The 26,671-nt window shown below is 40.2% G+C and overlaps 1 protein-coding gene across 1 annotated transcript; it reads right to left on the bottom strand.

Moving 5' to 3' along the window:
• Positions 1 to 1,734: 1,734 nt before the first annotated feature.
• On the bottom strand, positions 1,735 to 3,705 carry LOC139453860 (uncharacterized). Its single transcript, XM_071235312.1, has 3 exons — positions 3,644 to 3,705; positions 3,058 to 3,548; positions 1,735 to 1,808 (listed from the first exon to the last, which is right to left on the bottom strand). The coding sequence occupies exons 1-3, from the start codon at positions 3,703 to 3,705 to the stop codon at positions 1,735 to 1,737; spliced, it is 627 nt and encodes a 208-aa protein (XP_071091413.1).
• Between the last annotated feature and the right edge of the window lie 22,966 nt (positions 3,706 to 26,671).

Below are 26,671 nucleotides of genomic sequence, written 5' to 3'. Positions count from 1 at the left end.
CAAAGATGTCTAGGGATGGTGTGTCAGACAGGGTTGTGTTTTACCTCCGTCTTTGTTAATGGTAATTGTTGATTGTTTGTTTAGAAAATGTGTACAATGCTGGCTCAATCAATGTGGTTAACTGATTGTGTTTCAGGGCAATTTTGGTCATTAATCAAGTTGGTTTGTTTGTCCCGATCTCGTATCTTTAGTTACACGAAGCATGGGGAATCAGAACACTCTCATGACAAGTTTCTGATCGGCGACAGCAATTTGGCCATGTCGTTACTAGCTGTTGTTATAGTAGCCATGTATTGTAAAGGTGTCAGCTGCCAAAACGATGCATGTTGATGCGAAGCAACATATGAAAGAGAGTGCAGCTTGATTTGACATGCACGTGTGAACTCTTTTAAAAGTTTCCTTTAAATTTCGTTCAGTTATTATTTGTAATTTTATGTTTATGTTTGTTTTATATAGTTTAATGCGATACAAATTGAAAACTAGGAGGAAAGCGCCCCGACAAAGTGAGTGTTAGCTTTCTATCTAACTGGATGATGATAAATGGATATATTTCCTTTAAGATCAAGCTCTGAACAACAGTTTAACATATTATTTGCTTTGCTTTGGGTGTTGAAAATCATTTCATCGGCCCCACTGCATTCCTGTCATAAAGAAATCGGTGTTTGTTATCGTTTATTGTTTATTGCTTTTCAATGGAGAGAGGAGGTCAGGAAAGTCACCTTCCCTGTTGACTCAATGTTTTCCAATAATGATCAAATCTGAACAAGGTTTCAGAAGGGTACAGAAATATAATTGATCAGTAAACATATTCTGTGACAACTACCAAGTGTGTATACAACCCTAATGTGTGATCATGTCCAATTGTAACGAATTTAAGAAACACAACACGCTTTCATTTAATCTGTTGCCAAATATTTACAGAGACAATCTAACAAAACAAGTCTTGCAATCAGATATTTAATCAAGTTCCATTAAGTGCCTCATCTCCCTGCCCACCAGAAAGGGTGAGGCACCTCTGGAATAATATTCCAACAGAATTAATTACTCAGCGTTGAGACAATCAGAATTTAAATACATGCTATTCACACATTCTGTCGCGGTGTTTCAACGGGGGCAGTATCGGCTTATGTACAATCATGAATCTTTCAGGATCTTCTGTCACTATTGGAAGGCCCTCTGGAAGCTCAATTAACAGCGTATCGAACGTGGACTGAAGCTTTGTAGATTGAAATGTTATAAATCTTGACATTTGGAACGGGGGATGGTTTACAAAATGTTTAAGTGTACAACAGAGTGTAGTTAAATTAGCTTTACTGAAAGCCTCATTCCCCATCCTTGATACCAGTCCCGAGTGGGAAACGGTATGCTGTTTAATTTAATCAACCCCCTTGTTACACTGGCTCCTAGGTAATGAGGTCTAAAAGTTTGATGAGTGCTGTCAGGCAGTAATCTTGTGCTACTGTATGGCACCTCTTCTTTAATTATGGCCAATTCCCAAGGGCACCACGTATTTACACACCAACTCAATTTGTTGACACTGGTGAAAAACCCTTGTAAGAAAGACGGATTATCCGGTGGCGGGTCGGATTGGTTTAGTTGTGTTCAACGCACCATATAATGAATAGCTTGGGGAAGAATTGGCCCCTTAGCACCAAATATTTGATAAATCTTACATTTATTGAGATATAAATTAATTTCTCGCGATTGTGACCCGAAACTGCTCTTGTGGTGCTATCAAGACAGAGTGCTGGTCACGAAAGGACGGACCAAGTTCTTCTCAAGGCGGTTCCTGGCAATTATTTGTAATTCTGCAAACAAGGGCTTACTGACAAAGGGGATGTGGACACTTTTTGTAATGAGCATGCAAACGTATTGTCTGGAGAGTGCCTGCCCTTCAGTATCTCGCTTCTCCGTTGGATATTGGTGGGTTTAATTGAAGCTTCTTATTGCAGGCGCGATAATGAGGCAATTGAAACGACAGTTCGGAGCCCTTGGAGAAACTTGTAATATTTTTGTTGTTCTCTTGTTTCAAAGGTTAGGACATTTTGTCAGCATAATTTACTGCAATCAGCGAGTTGGGAATACATCTAACTATTGTAATATTGACACAACGCTTTTTTTACATGCTACACTTTTCACATTTGAAGGATATATGACAAGGGATAGGCTTTTTAAAACTTCGCTGAACTTAATTGAACATTAACTTGAAATGTCGCGGGTTTTAAGATTTTTTTAGATTCACCCGTGTCCTGCTTAAAAACAGCAATAGTAAAAGGCAGATAAGATACACTAGTTTACGCTTTCTGCATCTGAAATAGCTTATGAATGTAAATGATAACCAAAAGTAATTATTTTAGATAACTCAGATCACACGTTACAGTATATACGCCTACAGTAAACAGTGCGTCAACGCATGTTGCAATAAAGGCTGTAAATATATTATGTTCACTGAACACCAAACCAAGAGAAATGGAGACGAAACAACGAGTTTTAACTTATATCTATGCAACCAGGGCCTGCTTTGGTGTGAATGGGATAGAAGATAATGGGTTTGTGATAATGGGGTCCACGGGTGACCCTGTCGTCAAAGGCCCGCAATTCTCTGTGCAGAGGACAGAAACCGCCGCCTCTGTGGTCCAGTGGAAATAGCATCTGACTGGAGAGCGGAATACCAGTGATTAGATCGTCTGGCCGCGTCATACAAAAGACCTTAAAAGGTGGTATTTGTTGTTACCTTGCCTGGGCTCGACTCGATAAAACGAGGACTGGTGTTCTTGGAGTCTAAGTGGGGTATCTGTGTTTAACTGCGGCATGGTATCTCAGTGGGCTAGCGCTATAAAACCGGCATTGGTCTGGATTAGCACAAGCTGTACACATGCACACGTGGATTCACGTCATTATATAAAAGCAATAATCTTGAACGCAACATTAAACCCCATCTCATTTAAATAAATATATTTAAGTAGAATGTGTCTGTGTTGGATATCCATGTTAACTTCGGCATGGTATCTAAGTGGACCAAGACTATATAATTCTTGGTATTTTTGTTGGTGTCACTGGTGGTGGTGGTAGTGGTGGTGGTGGTGTCACTGGTGGCGGTGGTGGTGTCACTGGTGGTGATGTTGATGTCACTGGTGGCGGCGGTGGTGGTGGTGGTGTCACTGGTGGCGGTGGTGGTGGTGTCACTGGTGGCGGTGGTGGTAGTGGTGATGTTGATGTCACTGGTGGCGGTGGCCGTGGTGGTGTCACTGGTGGCGGTGGCCGTGGTGGTGTCACTGGTGGCCGTGGTGGTGTCACTGGTGGCCGTGGTGGTGTCACTAGTGGTGGTGGTGGTGTCACTGGTGGCGGTGGTGGTGGTGTCACTGGTGGCGGTGGTGGTGGTGTCACTGGTGGTGATGGTAGTGGTGGTGGTGGTGTCACTGGTGGCGGTGTTGGTGTCACTGGTGGTGATGTTGATGTCACTGGTGGCGGTGGTGGCCGTGGTGGTGTCACTGCTGGTGGTGGTGTCACTGGTGGCGGTGGTGGTGTCACTGGTGGTGGTGGTGTCACTGGTGGTGGTGGTGGTGGCAATATCATGTTGTTAGCTGTGCTGTTATGTGTCATGGCTCTTATTACAATGTCAACACCTCGACTGTAGCAATACCTAGGCTGTAGCAACAACTGGCCGTCTTCATCATTTCTGTATTGTGAGGTGAAGTTGAACATCGCGTTCGCGAGCCGACCAGCCTTTGTTTTGTCCCCGAAATGTCGAACGGCAGGCAGTGTAACAACAAATGATTCAAAGATTTGTTTTATCATAGCTTGATTACTGTAAATACGAGTAATTGATTACTGTAAATACGAGTACTTGGTTACTGTAAATACGAGTACTTGGTTACTGTAAATACGAGTAATTGGTTACTGTAAATACGAGTACTTGACTACTGTAAATACGATTAATTGATTTACTGTAAATACGAGTTCTTGACTACTGTAAATACGATTACATGATTTTTATAGTGGGTGAGTGAGTATGGTTTTACGCCGCTTTTAGCAATATTCCAGCAATATCACGGCGGGGGACACCAGGAATGGGCTTCACACATTGTACCCATGTCGGGAATCGAACCCGGGTCTTCGGCGTGACGAGCGAACGCTTTAACCACTGGGCTACCCGACCGCCCCCTCGTGATTTTTATGAATACGAGTACATGGTTACTGTAAATACGAATACTTCATTATCGTAAATATGATGAATAGGAGTACTTGCTGACTGCTACATATTACAGAATGTTTCCTTTTTTCAAACGTAAATCAAGGTTCTCACTCTTTCACATTGCAATAGTTAAACTGGAAATATAAAAAAACACATATCTTGAAATCAGCAACGATGGGGCAAAACTAATAATGGTAGCTTTACGTTTAAATGCAATTATAACACGCTGCTCAAGATTACGACTGGAGTAATTTGTATTAAATCCTCCTCAGGTAAACCGACTCCGTGACACCCGATACCAGACACCCGATCAGGTAAATGTGGAGTTAATTCTACAGAAATAGGCAGATTCGGGGGTAGATTAAGGAATACCAAGTTTCATTTAAGAGCTTTCACTCTCGTCTCAAATCTCCGCCACATCGTTCACCGCGAGTCAGCATGCAATGTAATAGCAGTAGAGACATTTCACGTTGAGAACATATGTTCTGGAAGCTGTCGACGTGGTTACCATGCTATAACTACTTTTTATCCATGTAAATTGATTTATTAACATCTGAGACCTACTAGTGGAAGGCTATCGTCTTCTGGGAGACAGTATATCCTCTGCAATTAGACTGAATGGTCTATTTAATCACATCAAAGCCTGGTCGTAATAAGCCCTAATTGCCCCAAGAGGAAAGCTTTAAATAAATGCCGCGAATACTTGCTCGTCACCCTTCTTTTGATTGGTCTATGCGACCAGATAAGATCGCACAGGATGTAAGGGGCATGGGATACTCGGCCCCACCTGCACATAACAAATTCTGCCACAGTTTCGTATTCGACGCGTGCGCATGACGGATGGGAACAGGTGCCGTGGTAAATGGTTCGAATCGGACACAAGCGACGAGTTAGTGTCTTGCGCACTGCACCAGATAAATATTTATTATTGTTTTCCGCCACCACGCAAAGATGTTTATTCGATACCACGATGTTTAGCAACGAGGCTTTTTTACGTCTCTCGAGCGGAAGTGCTTGGCTTTTCTTAGTCAACATTACAATTACGCGTACAGTGACCGTTGCCAGATGTAGGTCCCCATCAGACCTTGTACATTTGTATACGAATGGGAGATTTAATTGACGGGTAATTGCAACAAGATTAAGTTTTGGAACCTGTCAAGAATTTTAATTGCTACATAAAATACATTTAAAACCACCCGTACAAATAACATTGGTTTATGGTGCTGACATGTTTGTTCTCAAAACCTGTGTATATCTGATAGGTGGAAGGGGTCAACACGAGGGAGGATCTGGAGCGAATTATTTTGTCATTTATTTAAGATGGAAATAAAGATTCCTGATATTGGAATGGGAAGGAGGTGTGTTGATCTTCAAAACGGAGTGACTGAGTATGGTGTTACGCAGCTTTTAGCAATATTCCAGCAATAACACGGCCGGGGATACCAGAAATGGGCTTCACACATTGAACCCATGTCGGGAATCGAACCCGGGTCTTCGGCGTGACGAGCGAACGCTTTAACCACGAGGCTACCCGACCGCCCCTCTTCAAAAATTATTTAAGCTGAAGCTTTTCTTTAGATAGCTCTAGAATAACTTACGCGTGAAACAGAGAAAGATTCTAGCTACGTTGATTTAAACATTGTTGAGACATGATAGTTTCATAAGAATTGTTGTGAGTGAGTGATCATGGTTTTACGTCGATCTTAACAATATTCCAGCAACATCACGGCGGAGGACACCAGAAATGGGCTTCATACATTGTATCTATGTAGGGAATCGAACCCGGATGTTCAGCGTGACGAGCGAATGCTTTAACCACCGCCCAGAGATCACATCCTTGGTCTAGTGGATAGAGAGTCTGTCGGGATAGCGGAAGATTGGTGTTTTGATTCCAGGCTGCGTCATATCGAAAGACGCTCGGCGTTACGAGGATAAAACAAGGATTGGTCGGTCCATGTCGGTATCCATGTTATAGGAAAACTTTTAGGACATGATTTTATGAAAAGCTCTATAGTCCTCGCCAAATAATATAGAATCACGAAATATGGCGATTAACAATTAACGATGATAGCTGCGTGTGTGCCTATACTTAATGTGACAAGCCATTCAGGAAATACTTACAGCATTGAATGACAGTAAGAACTTTGCATGCGATAAACATCATCATTGAGTTTTGATCACGTGGTTACAAACCTTGGCAAGTATACACAGTCAGGTGACTGCGAGCGGTCATTTTTAGAAGTGCCCGCATCTAGAAAGAGGCCAATAAGGCCTTAAATACTAATAATACTTTACGACTGCGCATTTTTTCATTCAGCTCGGGCTGATAAAGTACGTACGTTGCACACGCTTCTGAATATAGCCTAAATACAGTCACGTGACTGCCCTGATCACCACGTGATGAAAACTCGTTGACGTTCATCTCGAGCAAAAAGGTGTATTTCTTAAAAAGCACACTTTGCACCTTTTGTCATTACTTAAGTAATATTCCTTATAACCTGAAAGTCTTGCTTTCACTTTTAGCACACATGCAGCTATTGTAATTAATATTCGCGGCGTTTCATGATTCTATTTCAAGTGAGTGAACGAGTTGGGTTTAACGCTGCTTTGAACAGTATTCCAGTTTTATCACAGCGTGACAGCTTGACACAGGAGGAAAGCCCGATGTGATGCAGGTCTCAGGAGTTTACGATTATTGTGAAACCCCGGTATGGTGCTGACAAACCTGGAAAATTAATCGGGGATGTCAAAGTAAAAAAAAACAACACAAAACATGATAAGATGTCAAATTTCACCTGACACCATACAGATGATTTAATAATTATACACTATGGTCGACATTTCATTCTTAAATTTGTTTTGTTAGGTTTAGAAGACAATTACATAATGTCTCTAAGGTGTGTCCATTATTGTCCACAGCTCCATATGCTCTACAGCGTTTTGCATATCCTGCCCCAATGCCATGCGCGTAAAAACGTCTTTTTTGAAAGGGATACAATCCTAAAACGAAATAAAAACATATTTTTTGTTATTGAACTCCTGTCTCTTCTCTTAAAAAGACAGAGTACTATATAGCGAAATGATGCGAAGTGAAATTATTACCCTCTCAAAAATAGTATCTGATATATTCCTTAAGACCAACCCCACTCTCAAAAATAATCAAGCATTCGCGAAAAAAACGTCTATTGCCAATGTACACGGCAAAGCCATAAACGCCAAATACGTATTTCAGATTCGGTGTGAGATGCAGGCAAAACGCCAAGGGACATCTAACATACGACCCTAACACAACAAAGAGCAATTGACCACGATAAGAATGTTACCACACTGAAACAATGTCTACAGCGTATTGCAAACTGACAGCTATTGACACTTCAAGGATGAAATCCATTCCTGCTTTCAACACCACGCCGCGCTGGAATATGCTCAGGTCCCGTCAGGAATGTCCTTGGCGGAAGCTAATGGTAAAATTGCATGTTTGGACGCCGTAAGCCGACGTCACCAGTGCCCCGACGGCAGCCGTGTCAGCATAACGTATACAACACATGTAACGTTTGCTACGATGTGAAAGTAGTCCCCGCGGAGGCAAGGTTAGAAACGGTCAAACAGCAGATTCATCACAAGCTTTACAATGTGCCAGATTTCACACGTCACCTTTTCTTTAACGGTCTGCAGGGATTGTCACGAATTTTGGAACCTCGCTTTGCCAATGAGAAGTTTCCGTTTTGCTATTCCAGAGCAATATATTTCAATATATTTACCCCGATAACAAATTAATTGCCCTTAAGACAAGTTGCAAGATGAGTTAATAGGTAGTAAAGATTTCTGAGTAGATAATATACCACGATAAATGAAGGCGTTGTGGACAGCTGATCCCTTGACGTTTTTAAAACACAATATCTCAAAATGATAGTTGCCCAAGACTATTAATACTAGCAAAGGAACCCGGATCAAGAACTCATCTGTGCAAGACGCAAATAAAACAAAAACCTATAATATAAGGTCAAGTCCACTAGCAACTGCTGGATCTAAATTTGATCATTGGTTTGATGGCAACAACCTATATCAGTAACTATTATTATGTTTTCACATATCTTTACCTGCCCAGGTGTGAGCAATATACAAGTATAATATACCCGGCTACACCCGACGTAAGATCGACCCATTCTTGGTCCAGTGGAGAAAGCATTTGACCATAGAGCGGAACGTCGGTGGTTCTATCCCTGCGACGCCAAAACATGGTACTTGTTTCCCTGCCTGGCGCTCGGCATTAAGGATATAAAGACTGGTCGGCTCGGAGTCAGTATGCTGTGTCTGAGTGGGGTATCTATGTTAACTTGCGACATGATATATCTCAGTTGGCCAGCTCCATAAAATTCACACACACACACACACACACACACACACATGTCTGAATGTTTCGATTCTTAAAGGTGCAATACCTACCTAAATTTCGCCAAGGCAGACATGGTCATGCAGGCCTTGACATAAATCAATCTCTAAAAATCCTAGGCATTTCTTTTTACCAATATGAACATTATTTTTCCATAAAAGTTCCTGCCACTTATCAGATATAACAGTGACAGAAAAGAATGTTCATTTTACATCCATAATCCATCAGTGCTTGCGTGCATTGTTTTGTTTTAAGTTCTCGGTCCTTTCGTTCAGCGATCACATTAGTCCACATGTTGTCTTCAGTCGCCTTACATCGCAATTTCACAGTAATTATTAACTCTGATTATGTCTGGTTATTTACGAGCGCGGTTAGCAACACCGGTGATATACGCCATCGAGAGATAAGCGAACACCCATTAAAAATAAAATAGAGTTCAACAGAAAATATTTATCTCAATAAATCAATGTATCTTAAAAGAAATAATTCGCATTCATGTCTAACCCAACATTTACTTAAGGGGCCTACCAAGGTCATGGGTCACGTAACAGTGTCCATATAAAACCTTAATTACGCACATTCAATGTCATCAAGTTCATTTCCGGGTCATGGTTACCCGAGCATGTAAATTAGATGGGCCGCCTACGGTCAAAGCGCAGAGACTCGGTATTTTGCCTGCAAACTTTAGAGGACATTTGCAGCCCTAATATTCTACTACAACTGTATATTGACGGCGTAAAATTGCGAATCATTCCTCTGAGGTCTTTAACGGGCGATAATTTCGCGATTGGTTGCTTCATGTGAAAGCTGGGTACTGTTATCGCACTATTGGTAGTGCTAACGCGCGCCTACCTCCCAAGGGAGATAACTTAAGGAGGATGGAGGAGTCGGTTGCATGATCGAAAGTTGTACATTTCGAATTCCACAAGCTTTGTTCGGGCCAGCGAATTTTGGTGTGTAACGCTTGTTGAAAATCGTAATTACCCTCATGGGGTTTAATGTTGTTTTAGTTGTTAACATCAGTTTATCACAATCACCATGACCCTTGTGTTATTGATCTTTCAATGTTTCAAGTCTAGAAGGGATCTATTTTTCTGACCCCTTCCCGTATTGCCTTGGAGATTGTGTTTGTATTTGCGTAATTAAACACATGATTTATTCTGTCACGACATTATTCCTTGCATGGCATTTAGAATAGGTTCAAACGTTGGATCAGACTACTTTATATTAAGATTTCATCCATGCTGCAAATATGGAGTACATCAGTTCAAAGAATTTATCAACGTGATCAATGAATCGGCGAAATGTCGTATCGTAAGGTTACTAGTCGTGGCAGTCAGCGTTTGTTCATAAACACATGATCATGACAGTCGGAATCGTACAACCGACTCTGCTTTTAGCAGAGATTTCTCATGCATATGGAAAGAGTTTGTCGCTTTTATTTGAAAGTTTACCTATATACAAAACATATCGATTAAAAAATATGTATTTATTTATTGTGTCAACTTGCAGTGGTCTTTACAGCTGTAGATCAGTAATACAATCAGATGATTGTCGCCATCTTGCATACCATTCGATAACATTACTCCCATTCAGAAGGCTCCACAACACCAGCAGACGTTGGTGCCGACTTGAGGGCTCGCTATATAAACAGGTTCGAGGATCATAACATTACACAGAAAGACGGATGAAAAGTGTTCTGTTAAATACGACGAAAGCTTAATATGGGAGGAAAACCCGACATGACTAAGTTCGTACACAGTCACCCCGATTATAGATAGAACGTCTTTTGATATCAAATATAACGACACGAGTCGATAAAGGTTTAAGACTCCGAGGCTTGGCTAGCAGTTTTAAACTTTTATCGATTAGTGTTGATATTTTTTAAACAAAGACATGCGGGTGAGATTCTATATATCATCCAACATCATTCTCCAACTTTTTCAGTGAATACAGTAATAACCAATGTCTTTAGTGTAAAAAGTACACCCGACTTTATTCAGTGGCAGAAAGAGTTGTGAAATCATTTCATTGTGATTGGTCTCCAAAGCATTGTGATGCGGTTTCAATGTAGCGATTTCTCCTGGGATATAACGATCGATCTGATCCAAGCGATATCTCCCATTGAATCCAGTTTGGGATGAACAACGGAACAGGTCTTATAGTACAATGTTGGTGTTTGAGCATAACAGGGCACTGTAACATTATAGGTCGCGAGGTGAAATGGGGTTTAACGTCACGTCAGGATCATTGCACTTATATAGCGACGTGCATGTACGTGTGTGTGTTTGTGTGGCTGCTTGTACTAGTCCGGACTGATGCCGATTTATAGTGCTAGCTCAATGAGATACCATCCCGCAGTTTAACATGACTACCCCACTCAGACACAGTATACTGACTCCGAACCGACCAGTCCTTGTTTTAGCCCATTAATGCCGAGAGCCAGACAGGGTAACAACAAGTACCAACTTTTAACGTCTTTTGGTATGACGCGGTCGGGGATTGAACCCCGGACCTTCCGCTCTCCGGGCGGACGCTCTACCATTAGACCACGGAGGCGGTCCTGTCACGTTATAACAAGGTATGTAGGATATAAAGCAACATTGTAGTAGAAATCACATTCATCAAAACCTTGTTAACTCTGTACTCTGGCAATCGAAAATATGTCAAATTTTCCCTAGTTCGAGATAAGCGGAGCAAGTTCATCGTGTCAGTACCATGAAGTTAAATCGCCTTAAACCACATATCGAGATAGTGGAGTTTCTCTGTGATATAGAGGATTTTCCATGTGTCTCGTGAAATATCATCAAAAGACGGTGGAAAGGAAATGTTTTCACGAGTAGGGTATAGGAATATCCTATCTATTATATATACACTTTGTGTAGTTGTCTACCGGAAAATTAAATAATTTCATTACAAATGTAATACCTTGAAACGAAAATTCTCCCTAACTAACAGGCAGGGACCACCCCTTGTAATTGCGACTTAAAAAGTAGTTCCGTGTTTGCAAAGTCTTTAGAAATATAAACAAAAGTAACAGAAAATATTTGATGTCAATAAAATTCCTTCCCATACATTTGGATATGATTATATACAATATCAACTTTGCAGGAAGTGAAAGAATACAAGTTGGTTAAGTATATGGCACTTTGAGAAACGAACAGACTCAACTGACGAGTTAAATGAGAAATAACAAACGGCAAGAAGCGATATTAACTCCATGAATGACCATCTGTCATTATTTTTCTTTGTCAATGTGGAACTTACGTAAAAAGGACGTCATCAGTTTGTGCACGGGCGAGACACTTACGATAAAGCGGAGATAATCTGCGGGGAGGTAACTCTTTTAATACAATAGTTCCGTCAAAGCGTTATGTTCACTGCAATGAAATATCAAGTGTTGTGTTCACTGCTATGAAAATACCACTTTTTCAACATCAACTCAGTCTTACACACTGAAGTATGTAATAAAACAAGATATCATACAGAAAAAGCGAGTCCATGTTTCGTATGATGGCAGCCGTATCTGACAAGATGTAGCGGTAAAACCTGTCATAGACCTCGATACGTGACCCAGGTACTCTCGCTAATACATACCACAATACGTAATGGCCACCTGTCAAGCGTGATTGATCTCGCCGTATGAGCACTCGTAAATTTCAAAAAGGCTGCACTAGAACAAATAATTGATTGCGCGTTCGTCCTCCGTCGGACTGACACGAAACAAGGTGAACACATCCGGTGACATCGTTGGTTCGCTTTGGGCGTCAGATATATCGACCATCTAGTTCAAATATCATTATTAATGTCATCAAGCCTACAAATAACGTTCATGACTTGGATGCCAGCGTTTGAGTGATACATCAGACATACCGCTATTGTGAGGGGAGGGGAGGATATATTATGATTACGGTAAATATTCATCATAAATGTGCCTTACCTGACGTTGCGTCTTCACTTTCGTGATTTTGCTTCAGATTGTAAACACTCGAGGTTTTCCGACGATTAACCTTCATGTTGTGTTTACTTACAAGGAGTTAGATGTTTACCTAATGTTAAATTCTCTTCTTGTTACCTGATACTGAAGTACATTTTAGGCGTAATAATGTGTGTTCAGATGACTTTGACATTACTCTCCAATAATAATAATAATAATAATAATAATAATAATAATAATAATAATAGAATAATATATTTTCGTCCAAAAGTTGTTTTTCTTTTGCATTCTAATAACATGCGAGCTAATCGGCACTTTTGCGGTGAAACATAATCTGTCTTACAGGCCTCAAACCTTATTATTTTCCTTGACGCCAAGCCCTCGCTGTAAAACTAAAACTCTAAATGAAGCAAGTCTAGATTTTCCACAGGTTAATCTCCCGTCTCCCTGGGGCTCCTTTTCAATTTAAATGGAATGGCTTGTCTCTATCAACATTATATATTATCAAAGACCAAGCGGAGGTCTACGATCAAATATGAAGAGAACATGTAAAAGTATATGTTTATTTGTCGTTCTTAAGTTTCGAGTCGAGTGACATACGTTGACATATATCAGTAGCGTACGTCCCCTTTAGCGATTGTTATATTCTCTGTATTATCAATCCTCCACAGTTAGTTGTACAGTGGACTGTGCAGTTGCTCTGCACATAGTTATTGTTTATAAGTGGGTGAGTGAGTGAGTCGGATTTAACGTCGCTTTGAACAGTATTTCAGTTATATCGCGGCGTGTCAGCTTCACGTTGGAGGAAAGCCCGAAATGATGCAGGTCTTCAGTGGTGAAACCAACGACCAAGGGTATGTAGCTGACAAACGAAGAAAAATAATCGTCGAAAGGGCATGATTGCCGTAAAAGGCGACTATGCTTGTCGTAAAAGGCGACTGACGGGATCGGGTGGTTAGGCTCGCTGACTTGGTTGATGCATGTCATCGTATCCCAATTGCGTGGATCGATGCTCATGACGTCAATCACCATACTCGATTATTTACAGACCACCGTCATATAGCTGTAATATTGCTGAGTGCGGCGTTAAACAACAAACAAAAAACGTCGAAAAGGGATTCGAACCGATGGTCACGCCTAAGGGACACAACTCTGCACAGCAACGCCTTATGTGACTTGGCCAATCGTAACCCTTATTGAATAGGAATAATAAATGTAACACGCGCGCGTGTGTGTGAGATGCTGGTTCTGAAAGACGGGACATTCTTCTAAGCATGGTTGCATGAATAAATCATTAAGGCCAAATGGTCGTTATGAATTAACACATTTTTTAAATATTTTGAGCAGTACGCCGTGATTTTTTTCTTTCTCAGGTAACTGTTTATGATACAGTAAACTACGGTTATAACGAACTCAACGGGACCATCATTTTAGTTCGTTTTAACCGTAGTTCGTTAAAAACATATATACAGCATAATTACAGCAAATTGTCGGGACAAAAAAGTAAGTTCGTTATATCCGTCAGTTCGTTATAAGCGTGTTTGTTATAAATGTAGTTTACTGTAGTTATGTTTGTGATATTTGACAATGCCATAGCTGTCCATTGTAGCATCCCCACCATGTATCATACTTTATTATGAGGCTGGCGTGATTTAATGGTGGAGGACATTACCAAATATTTCGCATCAGCCTTGTAGCATATGTTCCCGTGCATTTTGTCAGGCGAACAATTAACTTGCTTTTGCATGTGTTTGTGTCTGATAGGCTTCACCGTTCGCCCAGGATATGCTCACCTTTTCGCGAACACTAGTTATCATCACTCATTGTTTTGTTTGTTTGTTGTTTAACGCCGCACTCAGCATTATTCCAGTGACCGAACCCTTCACCTGCTGGACATTGTAGACATTGTAGACTGCCATATACCGAATCACCGGTAGATTCCAAGGCAACGTGTGTACAGCTGATTGCTGTGTCCGGCTTAGTTTACGAGAAAATATACATGGTAATCTTAATCCCTGGATTTAAAATAATGCCTAGCAGAACAAAAAATACAATTTCAACTGTAAATCAACATGTCTGGTGATTTTTTATCTCAAATTTCGAATTTGTACTGACCAAGTTTCGATTATATTTTTCCCAAATATTGAATCCGCTAGAGGGGGGTGCGCATTATACATGGGTGCGCACTGTACTCAAGAATATACGGTAGTCCCCGAAATAAGGTTATGTATAAGCCAAGTCATAAGGTATTCTACAAGGAAACCCAGGAGTATTAAAATGTACCCCAAGTCTCTGAATTTCTCAACTGTTATTTTGGAGATCGGGACATACCCTAGAGTTGAAAAGGGGGTAAGAGTGGAATTTGGATGAATGTTTTGTTCAACATACATCTGTGAATACTTTGTAAATCGTGATTTGTTTAATCGAAAACCGATTTAAAAGGTTTATGCAAATTTTGTGAGTGGCGGGTGCTTGCCTTTTTCGCGAACACCTGGTGTCATCACTTACTTTTGGTGATTCATTCATATAATTTGCATCCGTAATGTACCTTTTACGTCTGTCATGGTAGATAATACAGACTGATAATTCTCTTGCGCTGACGTTTAATACTTAATCTGAATATTAAGGTTCAAACAAACATGACCAGGTCCTCAAGCTAAATTTGTCCATAAGGTGAAACCTGATTTGTGTTACTGGAATTCTATATTTGAGACAGGCAATTAGGTAGCCTTAGTTAAAGTGGCCGTTCGGCACGCCAAAGGCCCGGGTTCGATTCCCCATATGGGTACAATGTGTGAAGCCCATTCCTGGTGTCCCCGGCCTTGATATTACTGGAATATTGCAAAAACGGACATTAAACCATACTCACTATATACGAGAAAAAAATACATTTTGATAATAACCCCTTTGCGAAACCTAGTTCCAAAGATTTGATAGGTCATTCGTTGTGTGCTCACAGTGAAGGCGTGATTTCTGTAATAGTTCAATATCAATTTGTGAATCTGATGAACACCCTAATTTAACGGTCCGGATTAACCAGGTTCCGCTGTAAACAGTAGAACACACCAGGAGCACATAATGACCATTTAAACCACACTTCAGGCTGTTTATTTCAAATCACGCCCGTTCTTATACATGTAAATTTACACATCTGTACCAGGTGACACGTACACATATCTCAGCCTTTCCGTGATTCATATCTTGTCAATATCATATCAGGTGACAGGTGGTGAAATGCATGTCAGAGATATCAACAACACTCTAGAAGGGTCGTAACACCCTTATCCCCTTATAAATTCCCTGAATAAAATATCTTGTGATTCATACACGTCTAACACTACCGAGCACATTATCTCCAAGGATCAGATTGTTTTTTTGGTCCGTCTCCAATACTAATAACCTCTCTGAGAGCTTTCTCGTGTACACAACCATATACTGAGGAATTAAACCCCTAAGCAGATGCGCATTGCGTTCTCTTTTTTGTCGAAGCCCTGGGAGAGGTTATTACGTATGAAAAAGCCATTGCGCAAAGAAGGTTCTTCAAGCATAAGTCTCCCAATGAAGACAGCGTTTCTTGCAGGGGTCGGGTTGATGTAATCGTACCCCCCGCGCCAATCAACAGATTACCACCACCTAGACGATGAAAAGAACGCAGAGGGATTACACTTGTCTTTGTTAATATGCATCTCTACACGACTTCGCCCTGATACTATCGTCCACTTGGAATCCATTCATTACGATGGTGTATTATGTATGGCGGTTGTATTCTTTGTCAGTGCATGCTTACATAAAGGATTTGCTACTACAAGATGTAATGTATACTACCAGTGGTCCATTTGGATTTGCATGATTATTGTTGGGGTCGGCGAGTGCTGGAAAACAAGGGCATTACGCATGTGCTAAAGTCGTAAAAGGGGATTTTAAAAAGTATGGACTTATTTTTTGGTTGGTTTGGGTTTTCATTCAAAATTAACGACTTCTATATTCTAGGTTTTATCATTTAGTCATGATGGTCTATTCCTAACCGGTGACCAGGGAGTTACGAGATGTTTAACTTTTGTTCTCATGGCTAAATTGGATGCTCTCCGCGGGGACCGGAGTTAGAAAATGTTTTCTGCGTCCCAGTGGTTTGTTTGTTTGTTTGTTTGTTTGTTTGTTTGTTTGTTTGTTTAACGTCGCACTCAGCAATATTCCAGCTATAATATCGGCGGTCTATAAATAATCTAGTTTTCACCAGGCAATCAAGTGATTGATATCATGAGCATCGATCTACGAAACTGAGATACGGGGACATGCATCAACCAAGTCAGCGGGCCTGACCACCCGATCCCGTTAGTCGCCTCTTACGACAAGCATGGGTTCCTGAAGCCCTATTCTATCCCAGATATTCACAGGTCCTACGGATATGGATGGGCCTGTAATAGTGGCGTTTATGTCTCTTCAGCATGCGCTACAACACCAAAGACTTTGACTGAAACTTGAAATTATATTGTTGTTGGATATCTACAGCGACCACATTTGTTGAAAAAACACGTCAACGGAACAATATGAACTGTATCGACACTCAAATTATTCAGAATGAATTACAACTATGTGACTGAATTTATGCATCTGTTTTTGGAGACCGCATCCGTGGTCTAGTGGTAGAACGTCCGCCCGGAGAGCGGATGGTCCGGGGTTCGATCCCCGGCCGCGTCATACCAAAAGACGTTAAAATATGGTACTTGTTGTTATCCTGTCTGGCGCTCGGCATAAAGGGGCTTAAACAAGGACTGGTCACCTCGGAGACAGTATACTGTGTCTGAGTGGGGTATTTATGCTAAACTGCGGCATGGTATCTCAGTGAGCTAGTTCTATAAATCGGCATCAGTCCGGACTAGTACAAGCAGCCACACAAACACACACCTACGTGTACGTTTCTATATAATCTTGGACGCGACATTAAACCCCATTTTACCTCACCTGTTTTTGGACACCCCACAGAATGCATTCGTTATTGCTGTAGGTACGACAGCTGAACACACCCACTCAGTCTGCGACACCCGTTGTCAACCCTGCTACCGGGCTGATCCATCAGTAATGATATGACTTTTTCGCGAACACCTGGTGTCATCACTGATTTTCATTGATCCATTCACATTATTTTCACCGCTATATTGCCTCTCACGCCATAATGGAATATATTTCAGAAGGTAATCCAGATTTATTGTTCTCTGGCGTTGACGTTTTATAAACTGAGGACCGCTTCCGTGGTCTAGTGGCAGAGCGTCCGCCCGGAGAGCAGAATGTCGGGTGTTCGATCCTGGGGTGCAGTTATACCAAAGACGTTAAACGATGGTACTTGTTGTTACCCTGGCTGGCGCTCGACATCAAGGAACTAAATCAAGGACTAGTCGGCATGCATGTGCTGCAAGTGCGCAATAAATCTTGAACGCGACATTAAACTCCATTTCACCTGACCTCGACTCATGTAACTGAAAATTGAAAGAACTGTAGTTAAGTTTCATTATGTCTATCAGACCATCACTCATTCCTGCAACAGTTTGTAACAAGTTATCTGTGGCCCCTTCCATGTTTGAAATATAAATTTGTGCCGATAAAAGCAAATTTATTGATTTTCAAAGAAAAGGTGTCTATGTGTATGATGCGAAAAAAATTCAATTTTTTTAAAGTTTTAAATCAAATAAACAAATTAGAAATAAAACCGTGAATGTTGAAGTATTGAGTGCTGACTATGCGCCAGTACAGTTTATATTTTGGATTAAATCTCGCAAACATAAGATATTTTACAATGAAACCAAACGAATGATAAAATCAACTGAGAGGTATAGTTTCTTTTCCTCCTCAGTATAAAGGCATGTAGGTAAAAGATGGTAAACTGTTAACATTTCTAAACTTTGCAGCACGACCATGCGCTTCCTGAGGTTGCCAACCACCTTTTGGTCCGCAGGATTCGGGTTCAGTTTAGGGGGTACCCGGGACACAAATATATTTGGTACGCAGATTCCACATTCAAAAAATAATGGTGAAGGAAAATATTCCTTCATACGGTATTTTTTAAATTTTTTTTAAAGTACTTTAACTTCAAATCGCACCCTTTTTCTCAATGCTTTTTAGATTGGTGTTAAGTAGTTGTCTGGAATCAGTAGAGTGCATTGGGACTTAGTCGTGAGCAGTTGGACTCAGAGTGATACATTAGATGGTATTCATGATTCACCGGGGATTGGCATTCTCCTTCCTGTTCAAAACCAACAAACATAAACAAACGTCTGGATGAAAGGCGGTCACTTTGAAAACTTAATTTCAGTCAAATGAGGTAATTTAGCCTTGACAAATTCAAAAATTCAATTTCACCCACGAATTAACTGGCGCCGTACACCAAACAGCATCCATCTTGACCACTTCGCGATAATCAGATTTTCCCATTCAAAAAACGTAATTACCATGTTGTGATAAGCAAGCCATTGACACATGCGGAGGAACAGCTGCCTGGAGGAAGAGCTGGACGTGTTTACAAGGGGCAATGATTTGCTTTCTAGATAAAATCAGAAGGGATTTACGGATTACCAGATAGCATCTCTCTTTCTGTTAGACTGGCCCCATGAGTAAGACGTTATCCGCCATCGGAAGTGTGGCCCGGCCCTGCAACATGGCGGCTGATTGACAGCTTCACGTGACCAGAAATGCCAAGTCATGACCAGCTGTCAGAAATTAACATGCTTCTGTAATGAGCTATGTGTGGTTGTGTTTTTGTCAGCAGTAAGTGTGTTCTGCATGACGATGAAATTGATTTTTTTTAATAAGAACGCCTGAAATGGGTTGGAATGAAGCTTTTGACACTTGTGACACCTAGAAAGATTTCTTATAAATGTGTAAATGTGGTGGTTCAACCTGTCGTTTCCCACTTGTGAAAATCCAACACGTTGACATCGTCACTGGTACAGTAGCAGGCACAACTGTAGAAACCAGTGACGTATTCCCTTGTAGTGTAGCAGCAACTCACCCAGTGACAAATGTCTGGCATATGGAGATGGCATGTGGTGTCAGAACGCTGACAAAAATGCAAAAGACTTTGATAATTGTTTTACATAAACAAGTAATCCAAAATGGTAACCTTGTTATGAAAACCGTGAAGGTTGTACAAGGACTCTATATTCAGTGTAACTAAACAAAGCAAGATACATCCATGTTTGGTGGTGGCTATACTTCAAACCAACAAGAATAGGTTATTTGATGGTGATGTATTTGATACGGTATGGTAGTTGAGTTTCGGACTTACGTTTGAAGTGTTTCGGTGGCTGTTTACAGCCTAGTAAAGTTTTGGTAACGTTACACGTTTTTCTTGAAATCCAATTTTCGAGTATATAATTTCTTTTGCCCGACAGTGTAAAAATGTTCCAATACTGAGATTAAGATTCACTATGCCACGTACTGTATTGAACATTCTGATGTGGAAACCTGATGGAAGCTAGGACCAGGACCATCAACTCCTTTTGCAACATAAAATATACATTTCTTTGATAGGCATTTAGAAGTTGGGGTACTAAGTAAGGAAAAGAATTTATGGATGAAATATAGACATATTTTTAAAATATACACTCAATCTGATTATTAAACAATTTCGTATGCGGCGTAAGTCAATATAAAAGCATTCACTCACTTTCTAAAATCATCTTTATTTTGTGAAAATGACGTACTGAGATCCGTTTTATTTACATCAACTTTTTCAATTGTACTATCTTTACATTCGTCCTTGTAAAGGTGTGCAATATTTACAACCCTCTTTGTAAAATTGCGTCATCTTGATATCCATCCTTGTATAATCGCAGTGTAGTAACATCCAGTTGTGTCATGTTGACATTTACCCTTGTACATTTGTGCTATACATGTATATAAATTCCTCTTTGTAAAATTGTGCTTTTATTACATCCATCCTTGTCAAACGGTGCTGTATTGACTTCCTTCTCTTTAAAAGTGTGCTATATTGACACTCCCCTCAGTGTAATTGCGTTATATTGATATTCATCCTTGTAAAGTTGTGCTGTGTTGACATCAATCCTTGTAAAATGGTGCTATTTTGACATCCACTTCACTCACACGCAGCTGAAAGTGGAGTTTCTTGTTTCATGGCTTTTTCGGACGTATTCGAGAAGAAACTATGCGAAACTCTTAACTGATGTATGTACATAAATATCTGCATTTGATATAATTATAACCAAGCTACATAAAATAAAAATAGACAAGTTTAGCTAGCCGGATGAAATCAGCGTCAGAAAAACAAACATATAGAGACGCAGCCATTGTGTATAAATGAATTCATGTGTCCGTCAGCCCGACAGATCGTCCTCTTCAAGTGAACGACTGTGTCTGAGTTTTCAGTTATCGAAAAATCAGGTAGATGCGGGTCCTTTTTGGATCATTAAAATTGATCAACTTAAACGTTCCTTTTAAAGAACACTTATTAAAGGAGTGATTGAACGGGTCCCGATTATTTGCAATTAGCATTGTCCGTTTAAAACTTTACTGTACAATTTGGACTCAAAACGTTCGTTGTTATTAGTGTTGAAAGAATTGGGTTATTTTCAAAAAGAATAACGAGATGAAAGATGTAAGACATATGGAGTTTGGCAGTTCCAGTAACCCTGGAAGATCGCCTATGAAACTTTACTTTTATCATTAACCTTTTCACACAAACATTTTAGCTGTCATTGTAAACAATTCCAAACTTTTTTGTCTTTGAAAACCACAATTCATTCTTTATCTGATGGCCCAAACATGACCGGTCCCCAGCCTAGACGCCAGTTCCCCCGGGGGTGGGGAAACATTGTCAGACGCTACCCGCAACGACGACCATTAGACACATCAGAAACAAATGTTGGCTTCCACGAGGGACATACCTGATTGTGAGGGTCACGGTACTCATTGTAAATAACCGGTTGAGTGAGACATTTTCTGATTTTGATATCGTAGTGTCTGATTGTGTGTCTTTTTTTATTGTTCTTTGTTGACTTATTTCAGAGATGGGATAGTGTTTCTTCTTCTTCTTCTTCTTCTTCCTCTCTGTATATATTTGTCTGTTTCTTCCTTTTACTGTGTGCGTTAGCCTTGCTCCAAGGCTGTACAGAAAGAAAAGTCCATGGATATGTAGTGATTCTATCCTCCTAATGGGCAAGTCTAGATATGTGGACAGTACCTCTAAGGACTCCAGTCTCCTTTAGGGACAACTTGTTCTTATTATTTACATAATCTAGAAATTATTACGTAAACGTATAATTAATTATAAGAGTCTTGTGCAAGTTTTTGTGTGCGTGTGTGGGTTCATGTTTTCCTAATTTTGTTCTTGTTTATGTTTCTTTCTTCTTCTGTGTTTATGTTTGTCTGTTTCTTTCTTTTACTGTGTGCGTGTCTGTGTTAAGTTTTCGTATTTTTGTTCTTGTTAAGGCTTTATGTGGTGTGTGTATGCATGTACAATGCACACTGCCTGGCAAACAAAACGCTTCTTTGCATTGTTTTACCCCAATAACGTTTTTATAACGTTTGTAAATTTTGGGTCAAATCCATTTTTCTGGTGTATACTTTCTTTTGCCCAGGAGTTTATATACTGTTTTACTGCAGGACATGGATATAAAATGAAATACCTAGTACTAGACACACCGTCTTTTAAACGTGACAATAGGGGAGACTGGATAGCAAAGTGATTAAAAAAGAAAACGTAAGTATACACATGAAAATTGGTCTTAACAAAAAACATTACAAACTTTATTAAAACGTCACTAGGCTGAACACAGTCGCCGAAATACTGCAAACGTATCAGGTCCAAAATACATATATGATAGCAGTATTAAATATATCACAATCGAATAACCATTTCTTGTTTGCTCCATTTGTAGCCAACCTCAAACATGGGTGTATATCTTTTGCCTGGTCACTGATATAATTAGTCATTTATGTTCTCTTATACCATTTTAGTTCAACTATCAATCACCATTTAAGAAATACAACCACCATCAATTATTACACGCCGAAACATGACGGAGCTGTCTGGCGTTCGTTCCCGCTGATAACTCGTGCAAGTGGTTCACTTAGTTGAGAAAAAAAACATATATCTGCCATAACGAGATCTATATAAAATTGACAAAGCTCTTGCCGACAAGATTTGCATTATTTGCAAGCACTTCATGCCCCTCGTCTGCTCTCGAGCTATGAAGAGGAAACTTGACATCGGGGTTGCATAACACGGGGGGCGAACGTGGTGTCAAATACGCGGTTAGGCAGTCGCCAGTTTAAGTGAATCTTGATTTATGCAAATCAATCTTTCTTTGTAAAATGTCTTATATTTTAAGTGCTTTCACCTGAAGTAATCTTAACAGAAAGGGTAGCTTAAATGTCATGCAAATTTGTAAACTTTCCACGTGATATGCAAACGACTGGTAAAATGATGATCCAACGATTATGAGGTTAGTCGAAAGGTCAGCGACCTTACGTCACGCGTTGATCCCGTCGGAGACGAGAGTTGTGTCATGTGACCAAGATGGCGGTGCCAGGTACGAAGATCCCTAAGACTGCTATGAATCATTCTGTCGTTGAGACATTGACATGATACGCGATGAAAATGACAAGTGTTTTGTAAAAGGTAGTTAAATTGATTTTTTCATGACCCTTTCCCCGATATAGAGTCGACATCTACATATACATATTCCGAGGCGACATCTCGCCTGTTATGACACGAGAGGATAAGGTTGATAACATCGTAAATGTCCAGAAGACACTTGACTGCACTAGAGCATTTGTTTAACTTAGGCACCATGTCTACTAAGTGGAAAAGGGACTCAGTACTACAGTCCCTGTTTAAGCAGAGATTTTTTTATGATTATGAAAATGTTTTGTCATTTTTATTTACACTTAAAACCGAATTTAACCAAGATAAAAAATAATGACAAACACGAAGCCAATTTTAAGCCGTCGTCAGTGATTAAACGTTGCAAGACCCCACAGCGTTTGTTCGTACTTCATCACCCGAGGTGTTTGTAAAGTGAATGTATCTAATATATTATGTCTCATCAATACACTCTTATGTATCACTGAGTCTACGAGAAATACAAATTGCAATCATCAATCTGTCTTTGAAAAGATAACAGTTGTTAATGAACGGTGGACGGTTCATAGGAAAATCGTTTGTTACTTTCATCGTTCCCAAATTGTCAGCATACTGTGGTTTTAAATTATCAATACAATCATGTATTCGTAATATTAAATATGATTGTGATAGAAATGTAAAAAGGTATAGGTTTTACATATAAATTTTATCGGTCGCACACTGAAAGCATAGTAATACGATTGATTACCTTTACTTTTGAATTATGGTATTGTTGTTGTTGATGTTGGTTTGTTTAACGCCGCATTCTGCAATACTCCAGCTATATGACGGCGGTCTGTAAATAATCGAGTCTGGGCCAGACAATCCAGTGATTGATATCATGAGCATCGATCCACGAAATTGGGATCGATGACATGCATCAACCAAGTTAGCGAGCCTGACCACCCGATCCCGTTAGTCGCCTTTTACGGCAAGCATGGCTTGCTGAAGACCTCTATGGTATTGTACGTCCATGCCGTCACTGTCGGTTAGGTACCATAAGGTGATGTAAGTGATGTAGAAAAACATTACGCACGTGATTCTAAGGTCACAGACCCGTGAAGATCCTGGTTAGAATAGGTCTTCAGTAAGCCATGCGACTATGCTTGTCGTAAGAGGCGACTAATGGGATCGGGTGGTCAGCTCGCTGACTTTGTTGATGTCACTGTATCCCAATTGCGTGGATTGATGCTCATGATATCTGTCTCTTGATTGTCAGGTCCAGACTCGATTATTGACAGACCGCCGTCATAGATGGAACAATGATGAGTGCGCCGTTCAACAACAAACAAACAAACTCTAAGGCCACACATCTATGATTTAAGAATTTGCCTAACCAAATACACATTGGATTGCAAAAAGATTTAAAAGAATTTGTGGAATTCAATATTTCTTTATTTGTTACTTTGTTTTAGTTCGTCGATTTAGTCTGAAATGCTTTTCTGACTTATGTTTCTATTTCTCTAACTATGTTTTTGTCTCCTGTCGATCGATTCTATGAAAAGGAAAATAAAAAGTGACGCCTAATCGTTTGGTGAGTAACGCCCACTAGAATCTGTTTCAGTGAATAACTGACACCAGTTATTCTCTGGCGTTGACGTTCTATTTATACTAAAACAATGTTCGTTCTTTCGTTTGTTTGTTATATCAGTGCGGTCTGTAAATAATCGAGTCTGGGCCAGACAATCTATTGATTGACACCATGAGCATCGATCCATGCAATTGGGATACGATGACATGCATCAACCAAGTTAGCGAGCCTGACCACCCAATCCCGTTAGTCGCCTCTTACGACAAGCATGGGTTGCTGAAGACCTTTTCTACCCGGATCTTCACGGGTAACTATAACAATGATCTTGAATAGGTGTCATGGGTAATTTTGTAGAAGTGATCTTGAGGATGTGACCAGCGTTCCTATAGGTCTTCGAACAATAGTGTGAGGGGGTGAGTATGTTTTTTTACGCCGCTATTGTATTCACGATACACAATGATCTGAAATAATCTTTTGGGATGATTTGTTAGCAACTAAAAAGTACCTAACCAGTAATTTGAAAGTAATACTTGACTCACATCTATTAATACGTATATTTGCATGACCCAGATGTTTGCACTTTGAACGAGTTGATTTCCCTGTCACTGCTTGGAGTAAAACACACAGTACAAGGCGAATTTCAACACCATGCAATACTTACGTGATGTATAACATTTGAGGTCAGCGAAAGAGCTGGGTTTAACGAAGTTTTCAACAGTATATCATGGGGTATGGTATTTTTTTATTTCGAAATCATCCAAAATAATCATGAAACGTACATATGTCAAACTAATTTGCAGTTTGTATTAATGTCATTTTCATTACGGCTTCATCTGACGTATGTATTACACCCAGATATGATTGAACACCAAATACTTTATTACAAGTTCAAACACATACATGTATGGAAAACCCGACTCCAATGAAGGCATCACACCACTGAAAGTTAAAACGTTCAAGAGCTGTCGATCGCATGTCACGTATCGCCACCCGATCTCAAATCACACGAAAAGAAAACAGTTTGGACTTTGAAAACTGATATGAAGATTGGGCGAGTCTGGACGATTATCACACTAAGTCGCAAAACTGTGTAACATTTGGCTGCTATATCCCCCTGTCCACGTCATCCAGGGGGATCTTGTGTCCTCGCGCCATCCTTTATTCCCCATCTTCAACCATCTGGCCGGCGCTTTCTGTACTAGTTCACATGCAAATCAAAGCGATATGTCTTCAAATTTTTGTACATTATTTCCGGCCAATTTAGTACCCAATTCCGTGGATAATTTAAATTGGATATAAAGCCTATTGAAAGATTAACGTGTGCAAATATAGGCTCGGGATCGCTGTTTACATATGGATCAATGGAAAGCGAAGCCGAAGACGGTCTTCGTGGCATGTCGTCGCGGGGAAACTTCGCTCTTCTTCTATCCATTCTTTTGCAGAAGTTGGATAATAGTAGCGAGTACTTGAAGCTCTGTGTCGGGAATAAATTGACTCTTGGTTGGCAATTAATCATTTGTGGAGTCAAGTCGTTGAAACGATAAAACCTTTTTTAGCATTGTGTCCCTCAGACTCCTGTTATGTGCGTGGCCAGTGTGCTGGAGCCTCCGCACTCCAAACCCTTAAAACATGCTTCGTCTATGGTGCGATTTTCGCGTAATAAAATCGCGGGTCATTAAAGCTCAGCAATTGACGACATTTGTTGTTTGTTGTTCAATTGTATTTCGTTGTTTGCACATTTCTTTAAAGGTTTGGATAGTTTTGGTACACAAATGTTCCATGGGATTGTGTGTATTGTTGTGTATTGTTGAACAGAACTTTGGACAAGCGCATGTTCCTTCGACAAACTTCAGATGTGGTAACGAATATGCTGGGAATGAATCTCAACAAAAGAGTTTTCTGGGTGATCGAAGTGCTGTGTTGACAATGATGAATACTGTTTATGTGATACATAGCGAGCTTGTTTACATGACACGTGA

The sequence above is a fragment of the Haliotis cracherodii genome, unplaced genomic scaffold (genome assembly GCF_022045235.1).
Source record: "Haliotis cracherodii isolate W230 unplaced genomic scaffold, xgHalCrac1.p SCAF_10, whole genome shotgun sequence".
Classification (NCBI taxonomy): Eukaryota; Metazoa; Mollusca; class Gastropoda; order Lepetellida; family Haliotidae; genus Haliotis; species Haliotis cracherodii.
This window is presented reverse-complemented; position numbering and strand designations above follow the sequence as displayed.